At 37.3% G+C, this 15,556-nt stretch overlaps 1 protein-coding gene across 5 annotated transcripts in view; it reads left to right on the top strand.

The window, feature by feature from the left end:
- MBTD1 (mbt domain containing 1) overlaps positions 1–15,556 on the top strand; it is a 32,520-nt gene that overhangs the window by 3,809 nt on the left and 13,155 nt on the right. For 3 of the 5 annotated variants that reach the window (XM_034067443.1, XM_034067441.1, XM_031044821.2), the window contains 8 exons: positions 4,022–4,223; positions 5,360–5,499; positions 6,333–6,447; positions 6,537–6,619; positions 12,174–12,291; positions 12,939–13,073; positions 13,552–13,640; positions 14,940–15,174. In XM_034067443.1, the coding sequence (XP_033923334.1) occupies positions 4,070–4,223; positions 5,360–5,499; positions 6,333–6,447; positions 6,537–6,619; positions 12,174–12,291; positions 12,939–13,073; positions 13,552–13,640; positions 14,940–15,174 (1,069 nt within the window). In that variant the 5' untranslated portion in view covers positions 4,022–4,069. The remainder of the gene's footprint in view (positions 1–4,021; positions 4,224–5,359; positions 5,500–6,332; positions 6,448–6,536; positions 6,620–12,173; positions 12,292–12,938; positions 13,074–13,551; positions 13,641–14,939; positions 15,175–15,556) is intronic. The other 2 variants (XM_034067444.1, XM_034067442.1) reach the window with 1 other exon arrangement.

Raw genomic sequence — 15,556 nt, forward strand, 5'->3', positions numbered from 1 at the left:
CTGATCTGGTTCAGTTTTGAGGAAATGATTTTGAGTGTGATTCTTTAATGCTAAATCCAGCTCCTGAGAGTAGGAAACTCTTTTGTTCTCTTGTATACCTGTATTGTGAAACATGGTTGTAATTTTTAGATGGGGTTACTGCTGCTGTTAATCTCTGGTAGCTTTTTTGAGTAAGGGACTGCATTCTCATGGACAATGTCCCAGAATTCAGTGGGAACACCTTGCAGAGTAATAACCTCTTCTTTCTGATGCCTCTGTTCTCAGAGGGATCCCATTGCTACCACGGTCAGACAGACAAGGCACTGCTAGTCAGCTAGTAAGGCACGCTGCTGCTCATCACTTGCAAGGCAGGGATTGCCAGCTGTTGCTGTTGCTGAAGCAGCTGCTTTATCTCTGTTATGGCTTGGTTTGAGGCATATATTGTCCTTCCTATTTTGATCTTTGAGTTCAGAGCTGTGCGCCAGATTTTTCCATTTCAGATGTTAGAGGTCCTATTCTTTTGCAAACTCCATCGAAGTTCTGCAGGAAGTGTTACTGGAGATTCCATATGGTGTTCTCTTGTTTCTACAAATGCTGTGTTTCAGCATGGGTTAAAAAGAACCTTGGTGGGTTTTATTATCAAAATAGACGTGTTTTGATCTGCTCTTGCAAAATTCCAGTGTAGGTATTTCCATGTCACCTTCCCTAACTTCCACCTATTTCTGTGCATTAAGTACTTAGTGGATTTTGTTGTTGAGAAAAATATACCTTTTCCAAGTCTCACAGAGCGTATTTTGAGTAGTTTCCCCAGAATTGAAGTCCAGATAATAGCTATAAATAAAAAATGTCCTCCTTAAATGATCTAGCAAACAAGGTAACCTTCGGGCAAAAGTTTGAACAAAAATGTTCTATTGATTTTTAAAACAATAACCAAAGCTGCAGTATTGGCTCACTCGTACCTTGAACTGAGACACTTTGGCCAAATATAAAGTAAAGGGAATAGTGACATGAGACTTGTTTTGACTGTCATTAAACACAACAAACTTGATGATTGCTACTTAGGAATTTGTATGATGCTGAAGAATTATTATCTTAGTAGGGGGTCCCACTTTACGTATAGAAAATGCTTTCTTTCTCCTCTGGGGATATTTTGGCAAAGAGGGCTTGGCAGTAATTTGAGGTTCTAACTATATGTGATGCAGAAAAAGAACACAAAAGAGCCAACTGCTTATAGTAGTAGTAGTATAGTAAGTGTATCATGCTTCCACTTGCTTACAGTAGGCCATCTTCCCTTCTGTGCCATTGGTCTCACCTCCAGCTTCCCATTTCTTCTTTCACCTTTTCTTGCCCTGGGAGCAGTACTAGGTAGAGAGTTTCTCAGTGGTAGCGCTGGGAGTTAGAGGGACTGGGAATGGGCTTCACATATGTTCCTTCTGAGCTGCTACAGCATTTAAGACCTCTGCCAGCAAAGTACTGGGCAAAGCAGAACTGCCATGTGAGTCCAGAGTTCTCCAGTAGAAAAGGGATGTCCCAGAACTGCTTTCATTAAAGAGCTGAAGTATTCCTTTATGTGAGATGAGACCCTAATCTCTAGGGAAATCAGATCAGCTGATTTATGAAGGCTGAGTGAAGAAGAAAGGAGGTTGTCTGGATTCTAAAACCCATCCATAATCATAGAATCCTAGAATGGTTTGGGTTGGAATGGACGTTAAAGGTCATTCAGTTCCAGCCCCCTGCCATGGGCAGGGACACCTTCCCCTGGACCAGGTTGCTCTAAGCCCTGTCTAACCTGGCCTTGAACACTGCCAGGGATGGGGCAGCCACAGCTTCTCTGGGCACCCTGTGCCAGCGCCTCAGCACCCTCAGAGTAAAGAATTTCTTCCTGATATCTAATCTAAGTCTCCCCTCTGTCCCCCTTGCTTTGTCACTACTTGCCCTTGTACAGGGCATCCTGATGTTCTGGTATGGTGAACAGTTCATGTAATATTGTGTTTTATTTCTTAGCAGAGACTGTGGTCAAGGGACATTAAATACTGTGAGACATTAAGGAGTTTGTGAAATCGTGAGGATGATGACTAGTCTTCATGTTCTGATCTGTAAATTACTGGCAGTGTTGGCAGAACACTGTATCCATGGCAACGTTGTGCTCAACTTCTGCCTTGATCTATGCACACGTGCACAAACAAACAAATAACTGATCTTGTCTCTTGATGGCTCACAGCATCAGTAATAGGGCACCGGGATCATTCCTTGCCAGTGCAGGTCAGGACTAGGTTTTGTTCTGTCATCACTCTGTGTTTCCTCCGATGATTGTGATTGTTAGCCTTGCTACTTCAGGCAGATGTCAGTTCCTTCAGGAGGTTGTCAAGTTATGCCCTATGCTAAGTTTTGATAGGTTTTGATATCATCGAGTCATTGGCTGAGGAACATGTGCATAATTAACATTGCACTGACTTCTACTGTTGTTTTGTTTCAGAGCTGCTTAAAGTGTGTTAAATCTGTTTACCTTATTGCATAACCTTTTGTGCTTACTGGGGTTTTTTTTGTTTCTTTTAATCGAATGCTAGGATTGGATTAGTGTGGAAACCAGGTTTCCCCTTTTAACTATGAGGAAATCCTTCCATAATAGGATTTAGTCAAATTGCAAAGGAGAATGGAGAATATTATAATAAAGGGATAGCATAGCAGGAAAAGGCTCAAATGAGATCCAACAATAAAGTTGTTCAGGCGTATACTCTCTAGGAAAGGGATTTGGGGAATTACTGTGATGAAATCTTAAAGCTATGAATCCAAGTGCAATTTAAGAAGCGAAAGTCCAATCAACATTATTATTTTTCTGTCCACAATGGCTCTTAAATAAAATTAGCTCTTGGAAAAGGAAGTAGAAGCAAAGGCTTTCATCATATTTTTTTCTCTTTTCTTGGCTGTAATTCTCCCGACTTGTGTTTCTGTTGTAGAATTTTCCTTTGTCTTCTCTTTATCTGTTATTTCCTCTCAAACTTAGTAAATACTATTGAGAAGAATGGAAACGCTTTGAGTTTGGTTTTTTTTAGCTTAATGAAGGCAGCTCTTGTAGCTTCAGCCTTGTTTCTATAGAGCTGTGCAAGATATTAATGAAGTGAAAATTCGCACTGTATTAAAATGCATGTATTGGATGTGCACCAGAAAAAAAAATGTTTATACTTCAATGTCTTGATTTATATTTCAATATCTTATGATTTCTAGCAAAGACATTGTTTATACTTCAGTGTCTTTGCTGGAAATTGCTTCACTCTTATGTATTCTTCCAAACTGTGTGGTTTTACTTGACCTTAGTTTTTTGGGGTTTAGGAAAACTCCATTATGTAACAAGTTTTTGTATGGCAGTGGCAAATTAGTCACCTTTCTATCTTTCAGCATTTATACAGACTCTATTGCCATAGTAACTGAGCTCTTCATAGTTGTTAATGTATTAATCCTCAGAACATCCCTGTGAGGTAGAGAGGTATTCCTGACTTGCACGTGAGATATTGAATCACAGGGAAGCCGGGTGATTTATGGATAACCCTACAAGCCAAGGAGAGCAGAGATATACTCTCATTTCTGTTCCTGTGGTATAAATGCCCTCTTGGTTGAACTGCCTTTTCTCTGCCCAGCTTTCTCAAATGAATGAGTTTTAGTGAAATTGGCTGCAGCCATCTGGAATGGGCTCATTTGCATATAAGATCTGTGTGGCTGTCATTATTCAGCACATCAGGTTTAATGAACTCTGAAGATACCAAGGAAGGAAATGTATGGACTGCTACTGTGTATTCTCAGTGGATTGTGAGAGAGATTTTTCTTCCTTGGTATCACAATACCAAAAATTGCCTGGTTTTAATATCAGTGTAGTATACCAATTTAATTGGCAATATATGGCTCATATCTCTCTGCTCATAGAGCAGTTTGTTATTACATCTGCTTTTGAAGGCTGACTGACCTTTGAAACTTTTTAATCTTGACTTTTGGAAATATTTGCATTCAGAATCCTCTGCTATTCTTGGGATTTTTGTTTTATTTTTAGACAGAACATACTTCACGTGCAGAAAGGAAAAGACGTGATTCATTCGGGATGTTTGACGGTTATGATAGTTGTAGTGAGGACACCAGCAGCAGCTCCAGTTCAGATGAGAGTGAAGAGGAGGTTGCTCCTTTGCCGTCCAGTCTCCCAATTATAAAGAACAATGGACAGGTCTATACTTATCCAGATGGCAAATCTGGCATGGGTAAGTACGTGGTGCATGAATATAAACAGTCTGATATTTATGTTTTTTAGCCTCTGGTGTAAGTTGTGAGGGTCCAGTCCCAGATGTTGGCCCTAATTGAAAAGGGATCAAAATATCTGTTTGTTTTCAGAGGGAAAATACAGTTTGTTTTGGGAGGAGGGAATTGTTTGATTTTAGCTAAACTGAAATAAGATCGATTTTGAAACCTGCTATCAGGAAAGAAAGAGAATGGGAACATCCACCTTCCTTTCACCTGTGTGTTGTGTATATATGCCCATGCATGTGTATGTTCTTATGTACATTGCTTTTACTCTTTTAGCTTGAAGGAAAATGTCAGTGTGTTCTCCGTGCTTGGGCATATATTCTCTCTACCCTTTGTTATATATGCAGTATGTTAAAATATATTTCTTCCTATACTATGAAGACTTCATTACTGCTACTGTATGAAGTCTGTTAGTGTATACCTGTTCACTACCCACTGTGAATTTTAAAAGGGACTATTTCTGTCATTGGGAAAAAATATTTTAGCCAGAATCATTAGTGATTAATAGAGCGCTCTCTGGGTAGGATCTCGGTATTGTCTCGTTGGCACAAGTTGGTCCACAAACTCTTATTCATCATGGAACAACTCAGTGGGTGATGCTGCCAACCTCTAAAGCATGTGACTACAGCTGGAAAAAGTGGTGGGCTGGGGTACTTTAGGTATACATAATACATATAATGATAATATTATATAATTCATGATTCAGAAAAGAGATCCAGTTTCATTGTGGGTAGGAAGTATTAAATATTTAGAGGAAATCAAGATTGGCAGACCCAGATTCAAAGCAGATGTTTGAGAACCATTGAAACACATAAATCTGCTTTTGCTGGGTCATTCATTCTTACCAGTACAAAATTAGTAGGGAGCAGAAAGGAGGAGCTGTTTCACCAATGGTCCGTAGTGTTTCACTGGCATTTGTGCTAGTGTTCTTATTTTAAGTCACGGTTTTGGTGCAATTCTCTTCATGTTCAAAGCCTCAGAAACTGTTTGGTGGTGCCACCTTCAGGACCTTCCTCGTATCAGTTTTATTCTGATTTTTGTTGTTGAGGCCTTTATTACACTCTTAACATTTGCCTTTTTCTCTCCTGATCAGCTACATGCGAGATGTGTGGAATGGTTGGTGTCCGTGACGCTTTTTATTCTAAAACGAAACGCTTCTGCAGTGTATCATGCTCTAGAAGCTATTCATCCAACTCCAAGAAGGCCAGCATTCTGGCCAGGCTTCAGGTAGCGGTACAGACACCATTTTCTTTATATACTTATTATAGTCTGTATTCATAAAATGTCTATATCAGTAAAACTTACTAGCTGTTTTAAGATAAGTCAAGTTTCTTTACACATTGAAATTTTCATATAAGTGATTTGGTAAGCCAGAACTGTATTAGTAACAAACAAATTGCTTTCATAAGCAAAGCAAATTACAGAGAATACTGACTCCTTATTTCATTTTTGCTGCAGTGGCTCTTCTGCAAGAAAAAGATGAGGAAAAATCTTCAGTCTGCAATGTAGTGACTTGAAATCCCATGCATATCATACCCAAGATACTCTCTTTCTTTAAGAAAGCATGAAGATTTACTTAGCATTGTTGTGATTTGGTTTTGAGGGTGCTCTCAACTATACAGATTTGCAAAATGGGATCTGGTCTGTTCACCTAAGATATTAATTAAGTAATCATTAAGGTATATTTATAACATTGCAGAAAAAAGATAGAAATATCAAAATACACCATTATATCCAATCTCAAGTTTATTGCAACAAATGCCATAAGTATAAATTCGATGAAAAGTTCAACCTTTTGACCTGCTTTTAAAATATATCTTTTTTTCAGGTAAACAGCAATGCATCTATAATGCTGTTCAAGTTGGAATACTAACACAAAAGGCATTTTTGGACATTCTTTGCTACTGGTTTTTAAACTTACTAATTATTATATGTAATGTTGTGTCAAGTTCCATTCTGTGTTGGTCTAACTTTAGTTAAATCTACCAGAGATATTCTACAGACGTATGGAAAGTTCCTGATGGGAGTTTGAGAAGACTTTATTTACTTAGCTTTTTTTGGTTTAGGGTAAACCTCCAACGAAGAAGGCTAAAGTTCTACAGAAACAACCTTTAGTGGCTAAATTAGCAGCATATGCTCAGTACCAAGCAACTTTACAAAACCAGGCAAAGACTAAAGCAGGTAATGGCATATGAACAGAGCTGAAACAAATTCTTGGTAAGGCAAGATTCATTAGCAGCTTCCTAAATAAAATCACTTTCTCTTAGCAGCTGTCCCTGTGGAAGGTTTCAGCTGGGGTAACTACATCAATAGCAATAGCTTTACAGCAGCTCCTGTTACCTGTTTTAAACATGTAAGTATTTTTCAATATGTGTTTTCCTTTTGTGTGTGTGCATGAGAGAGAGAATCCCTGTTAGTTCTGTAATTAAGCTTTGCAAAATACTCATATCCAAATATGCTTCATGGTCTTGACTGTGAAACTTCTAATTTGTGTTAGTGTGACTACTGTTGATTTTGATCTGTCCTTTGAAACCATTCTGAACACCATCACTTACTCTTATGATGCTGCCATAATCAAAGCAACATAAAAGGATTCTTAAACATGTTTCAAGTTTTTTATTCAAGGTGCAAAATCATCGAATGTGCTATGGAGTAACAAAGCAGTTTGTGCTGTGTTAGAAAAAGTTCCAAAAGGCTTTCTAGATTGCATCAAGCTTGCTCCATTATGTTGCACTGATCTTTTGGTTACATATTTGTATTTGAGATTTATTTTTTCCTTAGGTTAGTGAGAGTCTCCCTGCGAGTCATGCTGCCAGGTAGTGTAGAAATAGGGAAAAATAAAGGCTTTTTATAAATCTGAAATTAGAGGTTGGTTTTCTCTGACTTAGAGTTAGAAAATTCCAAACAAAGAGTTCTCAGTTATTACAGAATGTAATTAGGGATGAGGAAAATATTTAGCAGCATCTGTCCTTAATATGCTTATTAAATTCCAAATATCAGATCTCTAAACATTGTCAGGACTTTCTGTTTCTTAAGAAAAGACTTTCTGACATAGTGCTTTCTCACTTTTTATTTGGGAAGTTGAGGTGTTCATGTTCTTACAAAAATTTTATGTTGCTCAAAATGATCTGATGAAAACTGCAATCAAAACAAACATTTTGTTTCATGGAACTTTTCCATAAGGGAGAAGAGACACATTTTCTGTCCAGTTTTGGAATCCAGGCTGAGCCCTGTCAAGCTGTAAATCAGTAGGAGTTGAGGGCTTGTGGCAGTTGGCTCTTTCTGAATAGCACCATTTGTGCTCAGAGGCCTTCACCATTCCCCGGGACAGAGCCTTGCATTAGTAGAGTTTCATGAACTTGTATCAAATTCCATGTGCTGAAGTAAGCACGTTTGCACTTTGCTTCCACTGTTATGTACATGCTGTAATAACTAATTTCATAAGTATCAAAATATATTGTTTGATAATGTGGGCTGTGCCATTACAACATATTCTTTGTGATGTATGGCATCCTTAGTTAGATACAGCTGCAATAGTTAGGTCACTTATTTAGCATTATAGCATAATTTACAAGGAGTTAATCTTTCTCACTGCTTTCACTGAATCTAATGGTATGCCAGTAATGTGTGCAGATACAATACTAATGTTCACATTTTTACACTGAAAATTTTCACAAGCTACAGGGCAACAGTGCCATTAAGCCTCAATGTTGTTTCTTTTCTGTCCCTGTTTTCCTTTTTCACGCAAGTAAAATGCAACTCCAGAAGACTCCTTAGGAAATTTCTACTTCTTTGGTGGGCATTAGTTAGTATTTAAAGTGTTATTTGCATTTAGTTTTACTGAAATTATTCCTTTGGAAAAGATATTATTTAAACCAGTCGGAATCTGAAAAGACATTAGTAATTTTTTATTCAATCCCTCTCTCTCCCGCATTCTCCATTGATAATTAAAAGAAACAATACTCCTTTTGTCTGTCTGGAAAGATTATTCCTGTTTTCTGTGTACTGTATCGCTTTGATTCATAAAAGTTTGTACGGATGTTTGTTAGTTTTATGGATTCCATGCACATCTTGTGCGTGCCCATGAGAATGAACATAGAAATTCACTCTGCTCAAAACAAAAGTTTTGAGGTGACAGGAAAATCACAACATACACTTAAATTTGTTGTTAAATAAAATATATATCTAGTTATACTGAGTGTATCTATGTGGATATTTGGTAGGGAACATTGGATGAATAGTAAAGAAAAATTAAGGGAATTATGAGATGTGGGATTTGGCTTGTGATACATTTATCTTTAATGACCTGGCATACCAGCATTTAAGTCTAATGTAATTTTCCCAGATCAGTTCTTTTTTGCCTGGAGAATTTTTTCCTCTTCAATTTAAACCAATTACATTTTAGAATTAACACATTTGAATCTTGAAGTTCTCTTTCTTTGTATGAGAGAATTTCAAAGTCTTTTGATGTGTTTAATGTGGTTTTTTGTACTTCCCCCTTAACATCATCCCAGACTTAGTGCTTTGTACATGATAGAAATTCACTAGCAGTAGTACAATTATGCCCCTTTGGAGTTTGGTAAACTGAAGTAGAGAAGCTGCTTTGGTTTATGTCATACAGGAAGCCTGTGACAAAGCCAGAACTACTGTTTAGGTACCTTCTACCTTTTCTTTTTTTACTTGTGTTGCATTGCCTTCATCAGACACACAACAGTAGCTGATACAAGGAGGAAAACTCCTTAGTTTCATGTTTTTAATATTGTGTTATAGCTTAGTCACATGCACTCTGCTCATTGCTAACCTCCATTCCAATTTCACTTTCTTTCAGACAGTTTCTACTTTTTTCTATATTGGCTTTGATTAGCTCAAACCATTCCTAGGACAAAAGCAAATGCAGTGCTTTGAGTCATTTTCAGTACTACTTGATGTACAACTTTATGCACAATTCATAGTCATTATTCTTTTCCTCTCTGTTGCTAGTGAGATGCATGTTTCCCGAACTTAAGAATTTTTCAGTCTTTCTTCCAATAAATGTTATTCTGAGCTGAAATACTTCCATTCTCCTGGTTTCTTTGTTATAAAAATAAATATATAAAGGAGTGTTTGGCTCGAAGGGAGCTGTTCCAGGGTTTTACACCAGGTGGCAGTGCTTTGCTTTGAACTTTTCCTGTTGAACGTTTTGCGCCTTGTCTTCTCCGACATTGCCCTTTGTTGGGGTTCTGTTAATGCACCTCCCTAACACAAGGTTAGACGTAGCATCCTTACACTTAAGGAGTTGTAGTATCGTTTTGCCATTAAAATCCTGATTCAAGTTTTCAAGTCTGAAATCACAGTAATGTCGATGCCATCCAAAACCTTCAGAGGCCAATTATTTACCCCCCAAGGTATTTGTTCAACTGGGCACATGGAGATAAGTAGCCTTTAGGTGCTCCTGTCAACCAGGACCTTCCTGATTGCAACTTACCTTGCAGAGAAGGCAGCTGCCACTCACAGATAAACCCTCCCAGTTCATCTCCCGGAGCAGGAAGTGATGAACCAGATTTTCCTTGTTTGGGAGTGACATGAAGTGGATCTCTTCGTCATGAGTCTGAAAGGTAAATTTGTTCTTACCTGTAAATTATGGTTCTGCTAGTTCACACTATGCCAATCCAGACTTCAGAGTTGCCCTTCCATCCAGCACTTACACAGTGCGTTTTGAGTTTTTTATAGCACTGTGCAAACAATGATTGATTAATTAGATGAAGACAGAGAAAACATGAAGGAAGATGGCTGTTATAGCCCTGGTTGATCCAGCCTTCCTCCATTAATATTCACAGTGAGTGAAAAAGACAAAGGTGGAGCAGTATATGAAGTATATTGTAAACCACCAGTTCAGGACAGCAGTGTAATCTGGCATTTCAGTAGTGATCCTACACAGGATGACTTCCTTATCCTAAAGGGTGGGCCATATGGATTGGTGTAGGAGAACTAGCAGAACCAGTATTTTCACAGACAAGGACAAATTTAACTTTCTGCTATTTCCCTCTATACCAATCCACGTTCTAGAAATAAAAATCTGTGCTGTTTCCATTACCAATTGGTGTGAGATGTGTTTCCGTATACTTTTCTCTCCAAATCAGCTGAATAGATGAGCAGGCAGTAAAATAGATTTTGGTTAACTTCAGCTGGATTATGAAATTATTCAGCACTATTTTTGATTGTTTGCCCTCATTTGTATGTCTATACAAGGCAACAAGATTTACTAAAATATGCACTTTGAAAAGTTTATTTCCCCAATTCAGAAATTACACATGTCAATTTAGAGCTGACAGTGAATGTGTGATAGGAGTTGATTAAGAAGCTGTATCTGCAGATTTTGTATGTGAAAATAAGCCATCATCTTTGGAGTTATTTTCCTCTCTGCCAGATGGCAGAAAAGAGCTCTGCAGTCTAGTCTGGTGTAGATGGGACATAGCAGAACATGAAGAGACCAGGCTTCAAGAATCACAAACTGGCATACTTGTAATAACTTATTTTTCCTTTAATAGTCAAAACTGTGTTTGGTTCTGCATGCCTAGCCTCAAGTATTTCTACTAGTGTGGGGTTTCCATTTTTAAGCTGTTTGGCTTTTAGTGCTGCTAGTTGGCCATTGCTGATTACCAGCAAAATTCCCGTATTGTGATTTCCAGTCATTCAGGATTAATCCAAGTTTCACTTGGAGCTCTAAGCCAAAACTTCATGAGGTTGGAGGCTGTTCCCATTGAGCAGTAGGTTCTCTGTGGTTGCAAAGAGCTTTGTAAGTAAGACACAGCCTTGGAACGCTGTCTGCCCACTATGGTGCGGAACCAGAGGCTCCCTTCAGTTGTCCGTGTGATACCTTGAATATTCTCTGAACTGATAAAAATGTATTTTCTCAGAACACCTTAGAATTTATATGACTATTGTTCTGAAATACCCCAAATCTGAATATTTCCCTTCTTGATGGTCTCAAGTTTAATCTAGGCTGCATCATTTTCTGTTTTGTTACCAACCTAACTTTGGTTGAGTTACTTGTAAGGTTCTTCAGCACTGTGCATTTGTGATATCTCTAACAGTACCATCCTTGACTATCTTTTAATGATGCTCAGTTCAACAAAACTCTCTTTTCTGAGGTAGCAAACTAAATGCAGCTTATTTCCAGTTTCCATAAATCCTTGGTAGTTTATCAGGCATGTGTTCCTTTTTGTCATGAACATGTTAGTCTGAGCCTTGAGGACAGTGTGTGGAGAATCTAGCTGAGCATCTCCTTTTGGTATTCGTCAAAAAGGTGCCACTCGTGAGCACCTTCTGATCTTTTGCTTACTTGATGTAACGATCACTTGCCCCTTTGTCTGAAAGGACATGAACCAGTGAGTGATGAGTCAGTGAATGATGAGCCCCACCATAATAAATCATTGGGATAGGGTCAAAACATAACTTTTAGGCTTTTCTTTTCAGGAACATTTCTGCTTTATGGAATTTAAAGATTTTGATGTCTGTTGTACAATTATAAATTTATAAAGTACCAGAATTTTGTTGCAAGTAGAATTGCAGAGGATTTGCACCATTCTCATTAAAAGCACTAGCTTGCACCTAGTTGAAACAGTAAAGCTGACCTGTGAGTATGTGCAATATGTATTTGTGCTTTACAGATTTTTAGACTTGGAATCCTATAGTTTTTCCAGGAAATACACAGTAATAATTGTCGACAATTACAATACTGCACATAAGCTTCAAATCAAAACCAAACTAGGTTTTCATAGAAGGAGTGTTTTCTAAATATAAGTTTATGTTTTATCATGTATTTTGATTGCTTTGGCTTAAGACCTGCAAAAACACTGATACAACAACAAATTAATTATTTTAATGTGGTGAACTGGTGTCTTTTCCCCCCTCACCTTAAACAATAGGCACCTATGGGGACATGCTGGGGTGATATCTCAGAAGGAGTGCGGGTGGAGGTTCCAAACACCGACTGCAGCCTACCTACCAAAGTCTTCTGGATAGCTGGAATTGTAAAATTGGCAGGTAAATTTATTTTAGTTGAAATTATTAAAATAATCAAAATAACTCTGTGAAGGGAGCTGATGATTGGATCAGTGGTCACCTGGTTACTATAATGTTAGTACAATGACAACTGGTTAGGTTATCAGAGCTGCATCAATAGGTTATATGTTTTAGCACTGTTGCTATGTTATATACTGTTTCACAGGGGCTTCAGTGATGCTTGAGAATGTTTGGGGCTTTTTTTTGTGTTTAGGGTTGGTTTTGTGTTGCATCAGTGCAATAAGAGTAGAGCAGAGTGAGAAGCAAATTGTGTAATGGCAAGTAGCTGTTCTTGGTTGGAAGTTAAACATCCAAGATCACATAGCTAAGGTGTGAAAAAACAGATCCTGTAGGTAATAAATTAATTTTGTTGTCCTACACGTAACTTCTAAAGGGTTATAACATTTTTAATAAGTATTTGACTTACATGATGGCACATGCGCCCTTACTGAAACTATCCATTCTGTGCATCAACATGCAGACAAGTGCCATAAGAATAACATTCCATAAAAAGTCATAGTCTAGGAAATCTCATGTAATATACATTAAGATTGGCAAAGAAATGCTAATAGGTATTTTATAATCTTGTTCAGTTTTTATCTGCTTTACATGGGATTGCTTTCTTTCAGGCTACAATGCACTGCTAAGATATGAAGGCTTTGAAAATGATTCAAGTCTTGACTTCTGGTGCAACGTTTGTGGTTCTGACATCCACCCAGTTGGTTGGTGTGCAACCAGTGGGAAGCCCCTAGTCCCTCCTCGAAGTATGTAAATAGTAGCCTTACCCATTGATATGAAAGTCTTGCTTTATTAAACTAGATTTGCTCATGGTCCAGATACCAAAGTATTTTCTTACCATAGCAACTCTATCAACAGTTACAAATAAATCATTTTATTTTGTGGAAAAATAAGGACTTGACTGATGCTGAAAGTGTTTCTTGGAGTAGCCCATCTGATGTGACTTAAAGCTTTTAAGATGCAGGTGGAAGTAGTTAGGTGATCAGTGATGTGAACATGCACTGATTTTATTTAGATTTAGTCATTACATTCTTTGCCCTGAAGTACCCATAAACTTAATCTTGGGTAGCATTCAATCTCTGAAGAGGTTTTTGTCATTATTGTCATCCAGGCTTTTTAATAGTCATCTGGGATTTCTTCTTTACATATTCCAGACTCTAATATTGTCTCTAATGGGCACAATTAAAAATCAGTGGCTTATTTTTTCCCCTTCATTTGCAACAGCCATCCAACACAAATACACAAACTGGAAAGCTTTTCTAGTGAAACGACTTACTGGTGCCAAAACACTTCCTCCTGACTTTTCTCAGAAGGTAAGGCTGATGCAATGTCAATGATGTAATGTAACCAAAAATGCAGCACAATGTGAAGAACTGAAGTATATTTCAATGGCACATTAGCTCCTTTTGATACAGTAGTTTCTTCCCTTCAGTACAGTTTTCCTTGTAATCTCTGTTCTCCATTTATGTCTACACTTGTCAATATGTGTTTGGAAAACTGTTTCCTCTGGCAGAAAGTAATTTTCTTTTAAAATTTGTTAGCCTCTTTTAATTTTAAAACACCCCAATTTAAAAATAAATAAATAAACCCCAAACCAAAAGTGCCAGTCAGCTACCCTGTGATACATAAACCAATTAAAGCTAATTTTTCTAATTCAGGAATGGTTTCTGTCATGTACTATTTCAAGAAACTGAACAAAATACATTAATATAGCACGTACCTAGATGCAATAAAGGATATGCTTTTAAGTGTTAATATATTTCATCTGCTCTAGACTAGATTTTTTTGCTGTCTATAAGTCATATTTCTTAAGTGTGGCAGCTGCCTGTGTATAGCGTGCTGTATGTTTACTTACTGATATGAGATATTGTATAGCTTTCAGTAGGAATATTGTCTTACACTGCATCTAGTATTAAAGAATGAAGAACAAAGAACACATTTCTGCAGTTGTTCATTTCTAGTTAAAAATTGGCTCTGTTGGAAGCCAAATTAGAGTGGCAAGATCTCAACACTTGGACTTAACAATGGAAATGGCAAGTGACAAATACTTTTAAATAGAATGTGTGTTTTCAAGGCATATTAACATCTATTTCCATTCTTTTTCTTTCTTTTTGACATATTATCAGGAAATGTTTGTGAGTGACCAGTTTTAATTATGTTGAAGGTTTGTTTTCCATGCCTTTTATAATAAAATATTTTAATTCTGTTTTTAAAGTAAAGGTATTTTGCATGGATGAAAAAATAGAAAAACAATCTTGGGAGCTTGTTAAAATAATTTTTCAATGTAATTTTGTCCATTGTTCACAACTGAACAAATGTTCATTACATCACTGGAAGATTCCTGTAACCTGTGTGAGAACTGCTATTAGAGGCTGTACTTGGTACAATCAGAGCATTGTAGGATCTATGCTACACTTTTCTGAAACATTTCATTCTTCCCCGTGAACAGTGAAATACAAGAGAAGTCATCTGTGTCATTTTTGCAGGTTGCTTAACAAGTACTTGAGTTAAATGAGAAGCACATTGATACCAGCTTTACTAGCAGAAGACATATGCTAAAGAAAACCACAGTATATTCTTACTGAATGGCTTTTTTTCCCTGTTACTTTAAGGTGTCTGAGAGTATGCAGTATCCCTTCAAAACTTCCATGAGAGTAGAAGTTGTTGACAAAACACACCTTTGTCGAACAAGGGTAGCAGTTGTAGAATGTGTCATTGGGGGACGATTAAGATTGGTGAATGAAGAAAGTGACGACAAAACTGATGACTTCTGGTGCCATATGTACAGTCCACTCATTCATCATATTGGTTGGTCTCGAAGTATAGGACACAGATTTAAAAGATCTGGTAAGCTTGTTGTGGTTTAGAGGTTTCTTTGTGGGCAATATTGGCTTGGAGAAGTCTGACTTAAGCAGTTCTGTCACTTTACATAATTAATAAAACTAGCTTGAATAATGATCTTTAAAAACTTATAGTGTGGTCCAGGGTTTTTAACAATTATATTACACTTGGGAGTTTAAATTACAAATATAAATTATAGATTTTGCATCATTTGAAAAAGAATAATTAATTTTAGGTTGATTTGTAGTATGTCAGTGATATGCAGCAATAAACGGGGGTTAACAAACTGTCTAACCAGGAAAACCTTGAACTGCATTATTCAAACATGGTAAACCTCATGGTGATACCTGCAATTACAGAGACTTGCTCCACGAACTCCTCATTTCTT

This window comes from Melopsittacus undulatus, chromosome 11 (assembly GCF_012275295.1).
Source record: "Melopsittacus undulatus isolate bMelUnd1 chromosome 11, bMelUnd1.mat.Z, whole genome shotgun sequence".
NCBI lineage: Eukaryota > Metazoa > Chordata > Aves > Psittaciformes > Psittaculidae > Melopsittacus > Melopsittacus undulatus.